The 17,401-nt window shown below is 31.6% G+C and overlaps 1 protein-coding gene across 1 annotated transcript; it reads left to right on the top strand.

Annotated features, from left to right (window-relative positions):
- The first annotated feature begins 2,522 nt into the window (after positions 1 to 2,522).
- On the top strand, positions 2,523 to 16,563 carry LOC117107536 (capon-like protein). The gene is made up of 7 exons (XM_033249241.1): positions 2,523 to 2,611; positions 4,021 to 4,079; positions 6,782 to 6,890; positions 8,540 to 8,675; positions 10,253 to 10,368; positions 11,767 to 11,985; positions 12,988 to 16,563. The coding sequence occupies exons 2-7, from the start codon at positions 4,054 to 4,056 to the stop codon at positions 13,993 to 13,995; spliced, it is 1,614 nt and encodes a 537-aa protein (XP_033105132.1). The 5' UTR covers positions 2,523 to 2,611; positions 4,021 to 4,053; the 3' UTR covers positions 13,996 to 16,563.
- The last annotated feature ends 838 nt before the right edge of the window (positions 16,564 to 17,401 follow it).

Below are 17,401 nucleotides of genomic sequence, written 5' to 3' on the forward strand. Positions count from 1 at the left end.
TTGAATATGTGGAGCTGTGAATCAGATGTCCGCTTTATGTAGTGGGTACCCATTGCAGCTACAGTATTATTAATATACCAATGTTAAGTAAAAGAAAAAATTTGATGGATATTTATATTTGCATTCATAAAATGAACATATTCCTTCTATGAAATTGACATTATAACCACCTGTTAAAAAACCGCTTGCTACGCAGACTGATTTTGATCTTTCAACTTTGATATTTCACAACAAAAAGGTTAAATGTACTTATCAGTGAGCTATTCCTAAATTGATGCTTCTATTTAAAGTCAATCAAGCAATTAGAATTGCTATTATTTTTTTAGCACCATTATCTTTGGAAAAAATAAACAATGCAGCAGTTTTGTTTGTGCAAATCCAATTATTGGACGTTATTATTATGACCTGTGCTCAACTCAGTAATCATATTCACGGTAAATTAGGTTGGAGTAGAACAGCATTCCATACCTTAGTATCTGCATGGAGGAAGAAACATCTGTATCTATGCATTTAAAAACCTGTTATTTACAGTATATTTTATCATTGACACCTGTAACGCCACCACTAGGATTCTTAATCTTGTGTACTGTATATGTGGCAAAGACAAGCCAAACTAGTCACTCGTTGCAATTCGTGTTTCAGAGATAATGGCCAAAACATGCTGGAATGTCAAAATTTTTGAAATCTATTTAATTGGACTAAACTAACCTTTATATATCTATACATCATACCATGCTGTTACTTTCCTCATTTCTAATGTTAAAACAACAAGTTTTAACGATTTGGTGATAGTCTATGCCTGAGAAATGCCTGAAATCATAAACTTTGAAGGCTGATTTCTCAAATATTGTTCTTTAAATAGCTCTATGTTTGAATGTTTGTGACGTCATAAGGAAATGTCAGATTTTACCATTTTACAGCTCTCGTTTTACTGTTTAATAATTACTAAAAATCATATTACTAATAATAAATTTAAAGATTTCAATAAGCAAAACCTCTGCAAATCTATTAAAAATGAATTGTTTTATATGCTATTCATTGCAATTGATAAATTATTTGATCCAGGTTTTAATCGATCAGTTCTTTTGTGAATACTTGGATAAACCGACAAATTTTCTATATTCTCAAGTGAGAACACTCTCTACAAAATGGAACAGTCTGCTTTAAACTTGAAGATTTTTCGGGGGGATTTTTTCAGATATTAACTTGGAGAGTACTGAACATATTTGTAATTGCAGTATTATGATCAAACTTAATGTAGTAAAACAGTATCAATATTAAATATGATCATAGTTTCAAATTTTGTTGAAGCATAGTATTGAGGCCGTTAATATTGAATATGATTAAACTCTTAAAAAGAACATTGTAGCCAAGTATTACAAGTAATTCACATAGCTTCACACATTCACGATTATGACGGTGCTCAGTAAAAGCACTGTTAGTATCCACTTTACGAAGGTGTTATAAATATCACGTTTCACATGTTATATAAATATCTTTCCGACTAAATAGCTGATAACGTTTTTGCGAGTCTATGGGGATAGCGTAAATAAGTAAACACTCAATGTTGTAGTTTGGATTCAATAACAACATCGGGATACCAATTATATTTTGGTCTCTTTGTCTGTTTGTAAAAGGTGTGATTATCAAATCTGTTTTGTTTGAATGTTGATATAGTAAATCACATTCTATTTTTTGCTTATATAGAAAGGGTGTGTGATTGTCAAACCTGTGTTTTGTTTGAATGTTTATACAACCTAAATCACATAGTAATGTTTATAGAGGGAGTGTTTGAGGTGATCCAAATGACTATAGCAAATTCTTTGCAGTAAATTAGAACATGGACTTTGCTGATATTCTATATGCAGTAACTAATAATATTAGAACTAAAGCTCTGTTCAGATTATCAAATTCTCCCATATATAGTCATGATGTGCCTATATATGGTCATGGAGTCGTGTGATGTCATGACCATATTTAGGCATTTCACATGTTTTTGTCAAATAAGATTAGATAGTTTGGACAGGTCTTAACAGCACTTGCTGTCATACACCTTGGTTCATGTCTTATGACTTTCCTCTGAGACAGTGGCTAATAATAATAACAAAAGCTAAATTTAATTTAAACAAAAACTTGTATTTTAATAAATACACATATTTTTTTGTTTATAATTGTATAATTTATTTAGTGCAATAATGTGTTCATGTTAACTCAGTATGTATATTTATTTTGTATCGTCGTACTTTAAAGAAGTAAATGTTGACAATAAAAATGAAAAAACAAAATTAACTGAAGACATTAATTAAGATTGTCTCGAAGTTCCGTTTTTTTCTTGTGAACTTTAGTCATTTTTTTATATTTTTAAAATTTAATAGACAGTTTAATTTTAGTATTTTGATTAATTTACACTACATAACTAAAATATAAACATCAAAGAGAATTTCTATTTCACATTAATGCATAAAGATTTTTATATTATAAATTATAATTAATTTTTTTTTTTTTTTTTTTTTTGCAGTATGAATTCAAGGCTAAAGCCATCAAAAAGAAGAAAGTAAACATATGCATCTCAGTGGATGGGATCAAAGTTTCCCTACGGAAAAAGAAAAAGGTAAAGAGACTGCAATATGCGGAAGTGACATCCTCATACCTTAGCATACAGTAGTACCTTTATGTGGTGATAATGTAAACACATAGGTTGGAATGATGTTGAGTGGAAGTGGTTGTGATCTGGGCTTTCAACCTTGAACTTTTGGCTTGAATCACTTGCTGTGAATTTCACTTGTGTCTTCGAGTAAGGGTACTTTATAGTTGAATATTAAAAAATATGCCATAAAAACAATAAAACAAATAAAATAAACAAAAATAATAAAACTGTTAGTTAAATTGATTGATGGAATGCTTTAAGTATTCATGTAAAAATGTCAAGAACGAGATATATCATAACACCAGGTCATATCTTTTTACATCAACCACTAATCCAACACAAGCCATTTGAGAATTTTATATATTGGAAAAAGGGGAAAAAATATTGTGACCATGTAGGCTATGAAACTAATATCATAATGAGTTTATTTGGTGTTTTTATTGTTAGAAAATCAATAATATAGTTACCCTCTTTAATTGACAGGCAAATATAGTATTTATATAAGTGCCTTGCAACTATCTATTGATATGCATAGCCATGCTATATAATATATTTTTATATCGGTCCTTGATTGAAGATTTACCGATTTGATCACACTTTAAAAATAATATTGTATTCAAATTTTGTAATATTCTATAAAACTGTTCAGTAATACTGTAGACTACACATGCTTATGAGCCAGAAATGCAGGTGTTCCAATTATAGATACATTAATAACTGACAGAAGTTAGGTAGAAATATTTTTAAAAGTAAAAACAACAATAAAAGTAAAAGAAAATGTGGAAATGGCTGCCCGGGGGTTAAGGGGGTTATGACGAACCACCCAAAAGCTGAAGAAGGTCTGCACTTTAAAATGAAAAATTGATATTTGTAGATATATTTACAATGTTCTCCAGAGTATCGTAGATAAGGGTCCACTTTACACCGAAACGAACCTCCCACAAATTAAGACACGCTACGGGCATATATATATACTTCCTTTATTCGGCTCTTTTAAGGGGAAACTCTTTTGTCTGTGTTTCCCCTTAACGTCGTTTAAGTTTCCCCTTAGCAACACTACTTTCGCCTTAAGGTACTGTTTTTAACCCTCTTAATTTTTAAGGTTCCCCCTTATGGATGGATCTAAGCTGTTTTATATATATATATATTACATTACTATCATTAACTCATGGGGATCTAATGTATAAAGAAATGGTACCCAGTCCTCCCCATTCCTTTTTTCTTAATATTCCATGGCTGTGTATACTAACACACAAATCATTCTGACCAACTTCTTGACCTCAAACAAAATTGAGTCATGTTTTGGGAATTTGTGATTATATACTCACTGGCCGGGAATTTAAACTTTTTTCCGGATTTATTTATTTTTCCAGAAGAAGCAGTGGACTTGGGATGAGTGTAAACTGATGATAATGCATCACCCCGTCTACAGGTAAGTGGGAATCAGCAAAAACGATGGGTGTTTATTTCCTCAAAATAATCAAATAAATTTGTAAAATAATAATAATAATAATAATAATAATAATAATAATAATAATAATAATTGACTGATGTAGATTCATCTATCCAGGTTGACAATTATAAATATAAATTAATATATGTATAAATAATAATAGTAGTAATAATAATAATGTGGCATTTTCATAGCACATCTCCATTTGTAGAACCAGGTATCTGAAAATAGGTGTGATAAACACTGGGGTTGGTTTTAGACCCACATTTTAAGCACTTTATATTGATAAGGCTGTTGGAAATTTGATAGTAAAAAATGGGGGTGTGATGATGTGCTCCATTTTGCATCACTTATTCTTATTTGTCCCATCCTCATCATTCATTTTGCTTAATCATAATTTACCTGAGGCAGACTATTTTAATTTGCATCTTATTCAAAAGCAATATGTTTTGCCAATGATTGAAAACTAATCCATTATCGTGGGTTGTCTTATTATGAGAGTATTAAGGAGAAGAGTAGCAGTTTTTTTACCCATCATTATTTAGGGGTTGATTTTTATGTGATGGATAAATTATCTCTCTGCTCTATCCATATATACAGTAAGGGGCTTGGTTTTTTTATATTATTTTTATTTATTTTTTAAAAACGATAGATATAGACAAATAAGAACTAAGACATTTTCCCAAGATACAATGCCCAGGCTATAGCAGGCTATGTGCAGGTCTTAGATAGAACTATACAGCCATACCAGATGTTGCTTCATTAGCCTCAACAGGGACTTCTCCATACTCTACAATGACTGATAAATACCAATAATGAGGATGGAACATCCAGGAAATTATGAACATTTGGGAATATCACCATGTCACCAAAGATACATTTAAAACAACAATAAAAATGCAGAAAGCTTCTTTTGCACAAATCTAAATATTAACAACAAAAAGATGTTTATAGATAATTTATTACAACAGTATAGAATTAGTTGTTGCAAATCTATGCAAATTATGCTTCAGTACACATTGGAATAATTATAGAAAAACCATTCAAAATTATATGTTTTTATATTATTTATTAATAAACTACTTACAAATAACAAAATAAAGAAAATACTGAAACTTATAAAAAAACAGTTAATGAACAAAGTAATAAAAACCTTAGGGTAATATAATTACATGTACATATAGCAATAAATAATGGTTGCCATTATTATGTAATAAGTAAATTGCATCCGTTGTTGAAATTCTGATCATCATGTAGCTGCGATGATATTAAAGCTAGATGGGAATTATTATTCATTAATTTGACAATCAATCAGGCAGATTAGAAGATTCTAATATCTGGCTGATGTATTGAGTGTCAAAGTTTACAGCTATTAAGTATACTTTTAATGGCACTACGTTTAGCTTGCCGCTGGTGTATATGCTAATTAAATATTTGAGGATGATAGTATAGAATTTGGATGTAAACTAGTTTATTAAAACTTGCTTGATAAATTAATTGTCAAGTGAAGCTTTATATGATTACATTCAATTTGTTATCTATCGGTACTGGCGTTTGAAGGTAGATTCAAATGATACTGCTAAAATGGTATTCATTGATTTTTTTTTTTAAGATCTACCATAAATTGTTACAAGACATGTTTAAAGCACACCGCTGTGTGTTTTTTTAATACAGGCTCCAGAAGAAAAACAATTTTTTATGTATGGTACAACTGATTTTTCCAAGACACAAAAAGGATATTTGGCGAGAAACTTATGAAACAGTTGATGAGACAGATATTTAAATGAACTGAGGGAAAACTTTGGGAAAAAGTGTGGTTATGCCCCTTTTTACCCCCAGTTTTTTTTAATATTCAAAAATCTGTATCTCATTAAGTGTTCATAAATTTCTCATCAAATAACCTTTTAGTATCTTAAAAAAAATCAGTTGTATGACATATCAAACATTTTTTCCCCTCTAGATTCGCTTTAATTGCTTATAAACTCCTTTAAAAATTGGATTTGTCATAAGTTGAATTCATAATATATTTTGTGCCAAGATAGTACTTTAATGAATACCGTTAAAAAGTAAACATTTTAAACAGTCTATCTGTGTAATGCTGCACTGAGTGGTGAGCACAATGTTTGGAGGTGGCTTCAGGCACTTAGCCTTTAGGTCAGGGTGTTTTAACCTCTCACTGCTATGCGCCAGTGTCTTGGGGTAAGGCACTTCATCCACATTTTGTAGTTGTTCCACTAAAACCAGTTCAGTTTCTTAATAACAGTAATTAGGGAGCTCTCAATTTGTGCGATGACGCTAGAACGGAATCACTCATGCGCGACCGTCTTGCCTGGCATCATACTTTCTCTGCATACGTAGATTTGGCCAAATTGCGTTCCAAAATCTACTTGACGAGGTGACCTTAAAATTCTCACATGCGCAGATGACTTTTACTGACGTCATTACGTTCTACGTCCTACCGTCATTGTGCAACCGAAAGCTCCCTATTTACTTTATGCTAGTCCTCACCATTAAAATTTGCCCTTTGAACTATAGCACTGATTAATGACTTCAATTTGTAACATTGCATATTTCATGATTTATGATATTGTATGGTTGTAAATATTTACCTAAATTCCACATAAAATTCCTACAGCAATACAGTATATATTAACCATTTTGTAATTCTTTTTGATTTGCAGGGTTTTCTATGTTTCCCACGATTCTCAGGAACTTCGGATATTTAGTTACATTGCTCGGGATAGTCAAACAAATGTTTTTAAATGTAATGTCTTCAAATCAACCAAGAAGGTAATGAATTGCATTTAATTACTGTTGCTTTATCAGTTACTTGTAGACATATTATGTGTTGTTGATTAAAAATGGATTTATAAATGATAAGTGTGTATTATATTACTATTTGTATAGTTCTTTGGTTTAGTTTTCCAGTTTCATTAACTTTACAGCAAAGAATGAAGATAAAAATCAAGATGTAATAATATGAAATACAATACACTTTTTATATTAAATATCATAATTTCATGGGTTTGATTTCATCAAGCTACATATATTTACCACTAAATTCATGTATTTTTTCAGAATATTTATTTATTTAGGTGCTTTTATGATGTTTATGCAATAGATAAAAATATTCCACACCACACAATTTTCCTTTTATTTTTCAAACACATTGAGGATTTTTTTTTTTGACATAAATATGAGTGCAAATCTAAATGTTCTATTACTACGATCATTCTGCGATCATGAAAATGATCATGGTTATGATTTATATGACAAAAAAATCAATCAATGATGGTATCATAATGATAATAGCAAATCTCATCTTCACAAGTAATTGTTTTACCTGCATTTTTTTTTTTCGGAAATGACCAATTTTTCACAGGCAGGAGTAGTAAGATCATTATAGTAAGAGGCTAAAAATACAATTTTATATTTATTGAAAATATTTAATATCCAGTGAGCAATGGGTTCCTGAGCATGACATGTAAAAGTAATCACAACTATCATTAATTAAAGATAGTATGATAATGATAAAGAAATTTTTCGCATCGGTGGTTGTACTAAGAGGACAAAAATAAAATATTTTTATATTTTAAATAACCACTACATTGGCATTGGTGGGTTCAGGAAACAAGGTATAAAAAAAAAGTCTTGCCTAATGATAAAGAAAATAATAATACTCCTGAGGTAGCACTGTTGCAATTTCACAATTAAAGAAAAATTTTTCAAAGTGCTTTAATATATTTACGACTCATAACTATTCTTAACTATTAATGTGGATTACAATTATACTACTGTACATTCCTGTTGGACCGCCATTAGTAGGACAAGTAAAACTCTTATAGCATTTGCATGGTTTTTTTTTTTTCTCAAGGAATCTGCAGTATGTTAAACAAGTCTACATACAATGATCTATGTTGTATGATAAATCATAGTAACTTGTATAAGCCCATATCCTTGAACATGAAATTGGGAAAGTTTTTTTGTTTTTTTTGTGGGAGTGGGGGACCCGGATGTTTATTTATTTGTACCTTCACAACATACCCTGGGCTTCAGACCGGGAGAATGCTGCTACTTGAAATTGTATGTAAAGTAGGGGTGGGCCTATACCCAATGTGGCCTTATAGGCGAGGAAAGTATTTCAGCCACAGGTATTTTATCATTGGGTACATTGATTCCATTATGAGTTTACAATTGAAATTTACTCTTAAGTGCCTTATAGACTGTTGACTTATTTGTTTCTCTTTAACAAATTACATCTAGATTGTGGTACAGTAGGCCTGCATTGTTATGTATAAATGTGATCAGTTTTATGTTATGTTTCTAATTCTGTATATAATGCATTTGATTTTGCTATATTTAGGCCTATTGTGATCATGTTGAAAATACATTATAATAGTGTGCTACCTACTTTATTCAATATTTTTCATACATTTCAGAGCCAAGCTATGCGTATTGTTCGAACTATTGGCCAAGCTTTTGAGGTTTGTCACAAACTCAGTTTACATCAGACAACATCTGCAGGTGACACACTCGATAATGAATGTATCGACAGTGATGATTCCCGAGCTCGAGGTACCGTTGTAATAATAATGTTAATAATTATTCTTGATTTATGTGTAGCGCTTTGCCTAACAGCAAGGTTTTCATAGATTTGGTTACTATACATGTCATTCATCCTTCTTCATCATTGTAAACTGTAAAAATCTTCCAGTTCCTATGGATGTTGATTGATAAATTTAAATTACTGATCATATTTATTATCTGATATTTTGAGAACTGATGCTACTATATATTTTTCTGCATCTGCTCCAGTAATCGCAGACCACAGCTGTCACAATTCACCAAATGATACTGAAAGCTATGGGTATATTATCCTACCTAGTATATCTGGCTACGTATCTTTATTAATATTTATATCATAAATTATTCAACCTATTGTTTCTGGAAAGTTTTTTTATATACAGTAATCTATAAATATAATATAAAAAGTAAAGCTATATCGTGGAAGGTGGCTTTCTGGCATTGTAGTGTAAGCAGGCCTGAGTGTAAGATCACATGATTCGAGTTAACTAATGTTTAAAGTCATTTCATCTCTCTGGAATCATTAAATATGCGATGATTCAAAATATTTCATTCTTTAACGAGGAAACCTATTAGAAACACATCATAACGAAATGCGATAATACCACCGGTGATGTGAAATGAATAGGAAATAAAACAGACAGCCAGACAACCGGACAAATTACTTGAAACAAAACTCTAAACATCTGGATAAGAAGGCACTTATGAAATTTGAAAATCTGATAACTGAACAGAAAATTGACATCTAAAAAACAGCTTGATTATATCACTTAATCAGATATAGAAAAGTATTGATATATCAATGTCAAGTATTTATTCATCTATTCACATCTTATTCTCATTTTGTTCATTAATATTTAGAATTCTCTGTTGACCATGGAGTAAATTTTTACATTTGCTCCTCTTGTTTTATGATACATTTTAGATCTGTGTAGAGTTAATAAACTTTACCAATACATGATTCAAACTAAGATATTGTCTTTCAATTTAGATAATGTATTATATTTTTGCACAGACCGTTAAATTGCCTGGTAATAACTTTAAAGATTTATTGTCTAAGTTAGAATTGGATATTAACGCTTATCCTTCTAAATGAGATTTCAAATGAACAAATGTTTCATGGGTTTTTTTTCCTATACCTTTATTATTATCAAAAAAGTAGTATGCAAAATACTTCAGTAATGGGTATATTTTGGTAAGACAGTTAAAAAAAAAAAAGATTTTTCATTTTGTGGTGAATTGCATAGTGACTAATATATGATACTGGCGGTTGGATAAAAACTAATGTTAAATCTGGCCTTGGAAATAATGTCAAGATTGATGTCACCAAACACGACGTAAAGCTGCAAAATACAGAAGACGATTCCTTATCCATTAATATTGCTAATTATGACATTCCTAGAGTCTTTTTTTTTGGATATTTCTGTGGATCTGTTGTTTTATTACTTTTCACCGGCTGACAAACTCTTGTCAGTTTGTTAGAAGACACCAGATCCCATTAACATTTGTAGTTATTTATTCAGTGGTATGTTCAGTCAGTATGTAATTATGATATTTGATCTCAATAGGGCATGGGCAAGATAGCGTAGAGACAGAATCCCCATTAGAATCAATTTCAAGACAGACAACTCTCCGGATCTCTGATTTGGATCCTAGCAAAAGACAAGATGAAAAGTCTTATCAGGTAATTCAAATTCTACTGCATCATACAAAATAATTATTGATAAAATGATAATTAATATCATTTAAATAAATAGTGCATCATGCAAATTATGTCCTCTACTCGGTTCACATTATTATCGCAGTAATTGGATTAACCACCATACGGTGCACATACATAACTCCCTAGAGAAGTGTTTCCGTAATGATTTTGCTAGGAAACAGTGCATTGGCATTTCAACACACTTATTCTCCTGGGTGGCAAAAGACATAGTAGATTAAGTTCCATAGATAGTGAGACGGACTCGAACCCCGATCTTATGATTTATAAACCTGGAACTTTACCACTGTGCCACATGGTTCCTAATATTTATGGCTTTAACCCAGCTATCCATAATATTATGGATGTCTGTGCTTATATTCATTGCATTGCTCTCTTTATACTTTATGCATCCTCTGTGACTTGCGTATTGACCATTGGTATACATGAGTCACTCACTTTTGCGATAATAAATTTGTCGCATCGATTGACAAGAACGCTCATAAACAGCACTATGTTGTCAGTGAATCTAAGGGCCGACCATTTCAGACAACTTGTAATGTCTTGAAACGATACAAGATTACTTTTACTGTAATGCATATTGTGTAGTCTTCACTCACTCAGACTTGCACATCAATCACCTGTAATTTTGAGACTTTTTAATAAAGATCTTGTGTTGTTACATTATGGACTTTTAAGTAATTAGATAGTCATACCACCATGTTAAATTATATCCAATGTTTTCATATGTAAAGGATTAATGTTTATATCTTAATGGAAGTCCTGTTGGAGGTGGTGTGGGAGTAGGTATAGTCATGGTAATTTGTGAGTAAAGTGATGCAGATGAAAATATAATTTATCAAAAATATATAGCATTGCAAAATAACTAACAATTCTTTTAATTAAATGTAAATTTCAAATTTTTGTATAATCATTTTTTATGGCCAGACTTTTGATATCATGCTTTTATTCAAGAGGATACTAAGTTCCCTGTGGAAACATAATAATGAAATTATGAAAGTGTAGGAATATTTATATTGTATCTTAAGACAATAATCAATATTAGGAGCTAACCAAATAATTTTAAAAAAAACATTGTTTTTACCAAGCAGTACTTCAGAATATTAATATATGGTTATTATGTATTTATGTACATGTATAATACATATTATTAAGCTAAAAGCATCTAACACTTGGAATATCATTTCATTAATTAATAATATCTTAAAACAGTAGTTATAATAAAAACTGATAGGTTTTTTTGTTTTTTGTTGTTTTTTATTTTTTGTTTTTTTGTTTTTTGTTTTAGTGTGAACAACCTTTAAATAACATGTTGTTCAGTCCAGAAAAACAAACATTTATTATATCATTTCTCTCTCGCAGGCAGAGATATCAGCCACCCTGGCGTCCCACAATGCCCCGTACATGATAGATTCTGATCCAGATTCTAAAGGAGGCACGCTACTGAGCTGGTACCATCAGAAACAGCTGCTACACCAGCAAGTTCAACAACAGCAGACACAAACACAGGTGGCCGTTGCACAGGTGTCGCTACTCAAAGATCAACTAAACGCAGAGTCTGCAGCAAGGATAGAAGCTCAGGTGGGTTTTATTTTACTTCTACTTTAGATTATGGTAATGCCTAGTAAAATAATGAGTAGAACTGTAAATTTGTGGTTAATTATATGTGGCAAAGACAATCCAAACCAGTCACTTGTCGCAAAAATTGATTTTTAGTTATTATTATTATTATTATAGGGTTAAAGTGTAAAATGAGAGCTATAAAATGGTAAATGAATCATTGAAATCCGACTTTTCATTATGAAGTTACAGGAGTTTGAACATAAGCTAAGAACAATATTTGAGAAATCAGCCTTCAAAGTTTATGATTTTGGGCAATTCTGAGGCTTAACCATCACAAAATCATTAAAAAATTGTTGTTTTAATATTGAAAATAAATAACAGCAAAGCATGATATTTAGATATATATAAAGTTAAGTTTAATACAACAAAATAGATTTCAAAAATGTTGACTTTCCATCATGGGTTTGGCCATTGTCTCTGAAACAGGATTTGCGATAAGTGACTGGTTTGGCTTGTCTTTGACATATATAATTTTCTTGAGTCTCAGGTCCTGGGTTCAAATATCTGTGAGACACCTGTATGGTATAACAATATGAATTTAGTTCCTGAACAATACTTACCTGTCAAGAAAATGTCAAGTTTCTTTTAGTGAAACTTACTTCGAAAAATGAATGGAGTTGTCCATCTGAATTTGCATTACATAATCATCCTCACTTTCCTTTCGATGTTGATCATGAAGACTTTACTGTAGTGTAGTGTTGTTGAATGGCCTATTGTGCAAGTCGCATGTCTTTGTCTATACACAAGGAATCGTATATTTTGTATATTATTTTTTTTATATCTTTGTGGAAGACGATTTATACTGCCTGCCAGGGCGGATGATTCCAATTATTTTTTTAGATTATTCCACTGAATAGAATTTTGGCATGTATCAGCTCATCTCGCTAAGTGTTACACTCATTGACTACCAACTCATCTGTGTCAATTCACTCATATTTGTGTCAATTTTGTCTTTAACAGGCAAGACTTCATCAAGTGATGCTTCAGAACAGGGATCTCCTCCAACATCAGCAAGAACTTGTCAGTCACATCCAAGAGCTCGAGGCTCAAGTGTATGGGACGTCAACGCACACTTCAGGCAATCCATTTCTTACAGATATACCCATGCTGACAGATCCCACTACACCTCATCCTCCAGGTGCTGGACCAGATCTTAGTAACACAGGAGTACAGTCCTCCCAAATGCTGCAAGAGAGGCCAAAAGAGCTGTTTGAAAACACGCTTGTTAGTACCCATACTGGTGGAAGTATGCAGTACAGACAGCCAAACATGGAAAGCTTAAGAAGCAGCAGTGGAAGTGATAGTAACAATGAATATCCAGTGTATCATGGCGATTCCCGTCAGAATGAACCAATCTCGGACAGTCTTAAAATGCTAAATATATCTGTTGAACAGTTAGACTCTAGAAAAAATAGCAGACATAGGACATATGGACTCCCCCAGAGTGGATCAACATCCTCAGGGGTCAGCATGTCCCCAGGGTCTACACCCACTGGCACAGTGAAATCAGTGAACTCTAGTATTCACGAGCCTAACACAAATAATTACGAGAAACAAGATCTTGATGAAAAAGTCAAGCAGTCGCAGAAATCTTCTCGTCAAGTTTTCAACGGTTATGGTTCTATAAACACAACAGTAGATGCAACGCTCATCACTACAATTCTACCAGAGTCCCCAAGCAAGAGCGATTCCTTGACCTCTGGTACTACAACAGAAACTGAAATGAATTCACGCAACAACGACCCGATATCACCTGCATTTACGTTTGACTCAAGCGACTTCAATATCAAAATGGCAAGTGCTGAATCTAGTCTGAGCGCGAGTCCACAAAAGAAATTAGATTTGTCTGACACCCTCCACATCAGCTTTTCCGACGATGAGAACACTGAGAACTCAGAGGACTCTGGCGTGCCTCAACTTCCCTCATCAGCTATTATGAATTTCGAGTTTGAGACTGTGCACAGCTGAACATGTGTTTCACATCTATTTTCTATTTAGATTAAGTCTGCACTCAGTTGAAAATTTTTTTCATGCAAGGTAATGTTTCTATATAAATATAAGCTATTAGGATAGGATCATGGTAAAGATTACCATATGTTTAAGTGGCTAATCCTGCCTTAAATGCACTATAATTCAAATACTGTAGTTTCTCTGGTATAAGCCCACTTCATTGATGACCATTTAAAAGGCAATTTTTCAACTCTGTATGCATATTTCAAAGCCAGTCCTTGATTTTTTTTCATTTTGCAAAAGTCAGCTGAGCTACTTATTAAAATCATACCCTGGACATTTGCCCGGGAAAAACATGGTGTGTAAAATTTGGCTTATACCCAAGAACCTATTGAAGAATCACATTCTTTCGTATGTGAATATCTTTTAAAATTCTGTTTAATCTTACAATTATATTTTCACAACTAATTCCTTGTTTGATACTGTAGTGATTAGTAAAGAGTTTAAAGAGCCCTTGGACATTCCAACTGAGGTTGCAAGAGTGCTTCAAGTTTGCTGTATATTTATATTCATAATATAATTATATATAAATATATATATACAACTGTTGATAGTGATTATTATTCATATTTAATGAAGTAAAGCAGATATGTATTAATATTATTGTTGTAATCCCTTCTAGTTAGGATCATTAAGAATCTAGATTTACAACTCAAACATGATGCATTCCACGTGGAAGAAACACTGTCAATTCATCTGTGATACGGTACAAATGGGTAAAATGTGGGTAGTATATCAATCGAGATAAATAATTTGGGAACATAAATATGTGATATATAAAAAATAATATCCACATAAAAAGAGAACAGTTGATAAATAATGACAAATTGGCGTTGGTTGAGTGGGGGAGGGAACAGTGGGATGAGATCATGAATTGTAAATACTTACTAAATTATATTTCCATGTAAAACCAATAACACAAATTGTCCATTTGAACATTAAATGGTGGTTGTCCAGAAATGTATAAATTGAAACGATTTATGTAACTAAACAATAAGTACAAATAAATAATGATTGTGGCTTATAAAGGCCATGACTTATTATATTGTATATGCAGGACATATGACTGAACTCCTGATTAGTTGGACAGAAACACATAGATGTATCTATTTTTGTAAAACAATTACTAGGATTATTGGATTGTAAAAAATTGCCAGTGTTATGGAAAGAGAATAGGAGAGGATTGTAAAATGTAGTTTTCAATGAGATTATTGATAACATTGTTGAAAGTTTGTTTAGTTGTGGATGTAATGATTATTAATGGCTGTTCTCCATCTACTGATTGTATTATATAAACGCTAATTGTAGGATATTCTTTGTTGCACTAATATGTGTCGTAAACGGTCAACAAATTATGCTTCTTAATCGGAGTTAAACTTAATCATTGTTTATTCTGGAGATAAGAGATGGTGAAATTAATGATATTGTAGTCGTTTATTTTGTTTGTACAAAGAAAGTATTTAAAATGAGTCACATAAAATGTGCAACATTAAAGATTATACTGCCACATAAATTTAATAAACATGAAAATTAACAACAATTTAAATGCTTGTTTGCTTATATTTCAGTTAGAATTTAAGTGAAATCATATCATTTTTCTAAGTCATTAAAAACTCACCTTTTTTCTATCTGTAGTGACAGTAGGTGAATTTGTAAAATGAGCAATTCAAATGTTTATTTGAATTTTTGAGAATGTTTCCTTGATGTGTTTTTGGCTTGTGGCAGTATATCCTATATCTAGCCTATGAACTTATGTACTTTTACTGTAATTCTTATTTCTTATACAGAGGGCAACATTATACTTCGCTGATATTCTGGTTAACTAGTTGATTTCTGTTCTCAATTTATAGGCCAACATAAATTCTGTTTTGAAGATAATCAGTTCGTAAACAGCATTCACAACTAGTGTAATAATAGTATATTTTAAGAAATAAAATATGTGATTTTAATAAGTAAAATTAAATATAAACCATTGTTTTTATTTATACAAACAGTCCATGTTATACCTGCTATGTACAAGTGTCTAGTCAAGGTTGGATATGGACCTAAAATCATTAAGCGCACATGTATCAATTCAATATTCAACTTTTTTTTCTCTGCCTTTTGTTTTTAGTTAAACCTTATATTGTTGAACACTATATTACAAATAAATATTCATAATTTAATGCCCTGTAATCACAGGCACAATTTAATGTTCTACTAAATCTACAACGGTTAATGTAGTAAGTGCTATTTGGAAATCTTCCATCTGCATATCAGTGCTTAGGTGCTCCTTGTAACTGAATGCATCAGTGACTTGTATATGAGACTTAAGAATGGTATTTGACCTACAGTAGGAACATATCAGTTTTTAGTTAATCATTTATATGTTGAAAATTATAGTAATTACCTTGTAATTATGAATTGACTGCCTACTGTGAATGTTTTCATTTCAATTATTATGTGTTACGTTACCTATAATGTACTCTGTTGAAACTCAATTAACACAAAAAACAGTAACAATTAAAATTGAAAAAAGTATTGAAAGTTTTTGTTCTCTGTTTATTGTGTACAATAATTTGAAGCAATATATAAATGCTCTAGATTATCTTTACAATGCACCCTGAATTTTGCCACCACTAGTTTTTTTTTTTTTTGGTTTTTTTTTTTATTTATTTAATTATCATTTTAATCCTGACATGGATACTTGCAAGTTTGACGAATTCCAGGTTGCCTAGTCCACTTTGTCTAAAATCTCTTTCCAGTTTTCTGACTCAGCAATTCCATATAGATTAAAATCCAGCCCCCATCATATTTACTATGTAAATGGCATAAAATGCAGGGGTGGTGCCAGTATATATGCCCGACGGTAGGGGGAGGGGAGAGATGACCCCGACGAAAAAAAGTGGGCGTGGTCGGGCATCGCTCAAAATCTTTCGAAAGTGTTCCAGGGGTCGAACAATTTGACAATTTAATGGATTCAACGGCTTATTTAATCAATTTTAGAGCCTAATAATATGTACAAAATACATATACAGTTTTTTTTCTCTCCAATGAATTGTGGGTTTTCTCCCCGGGCCATAGTTTTGGAGGCTATACAGGGAAGAGAAAGCGAATAATTATTGAATTTTCTGAGGTGTGTCCAGGAACAAAATGTGAGTAAACTGATAAGTTTAGAGAGAAGCGCTTTGAAAATAAGAATCAGAATATTGAACCTAATACTTGAATCAATAGGATCTTAGTTTGTTATTTGTGGTACCAACATGTAAAATAATATTTTCCCTATCATTTGGTATGAAGAACAATGTAATTACATGGTTAATTATGTTAGGGAGGTAAAAAAGTATGAACCAAAGATGAAATTCAAATTCTCCCATTATGTATG

Source organism: Anneissia japonica, unplaced genomic scaffold (genome assembly GCF_011630105.1).
Source record: "Anneissia japonica isolate Jap-2015-1 unplaced genomic scaffold, ASM1163010v1 scaffold288091_len1417266_cov198, whole genome shotgun sequence".
Classification (NCBI taxonomy): Eukaryota; Metazoa; Echinodermata; class Crinoidea; order Comatulida; family Comatulidae; genus Anneissia; species Anneissia japonica.

Bases quoted from the DNA above. Each gene is read 5' to 3' on its own strand.
- LOC117107536 (XM_033249241.1), top strand. From the start codon at position 4,054: ATGATAATGCATCACCCCGTCTACAG. The intron at 4,080-6,781 runs GTAAGTGGGAAT...TTTGATTTGCAG, and splicing joins ATGCATCACCCCGTCTACAG to GGTTTTCTATGTTTCCCACG. The intron at 8,676-10,252 runs GTACCGTTGTAA...TGATCTCAATAG, and splicing joins TGATGATTCCCGAGCTCGAG to GGCATGGGCAAGATAGCGTA.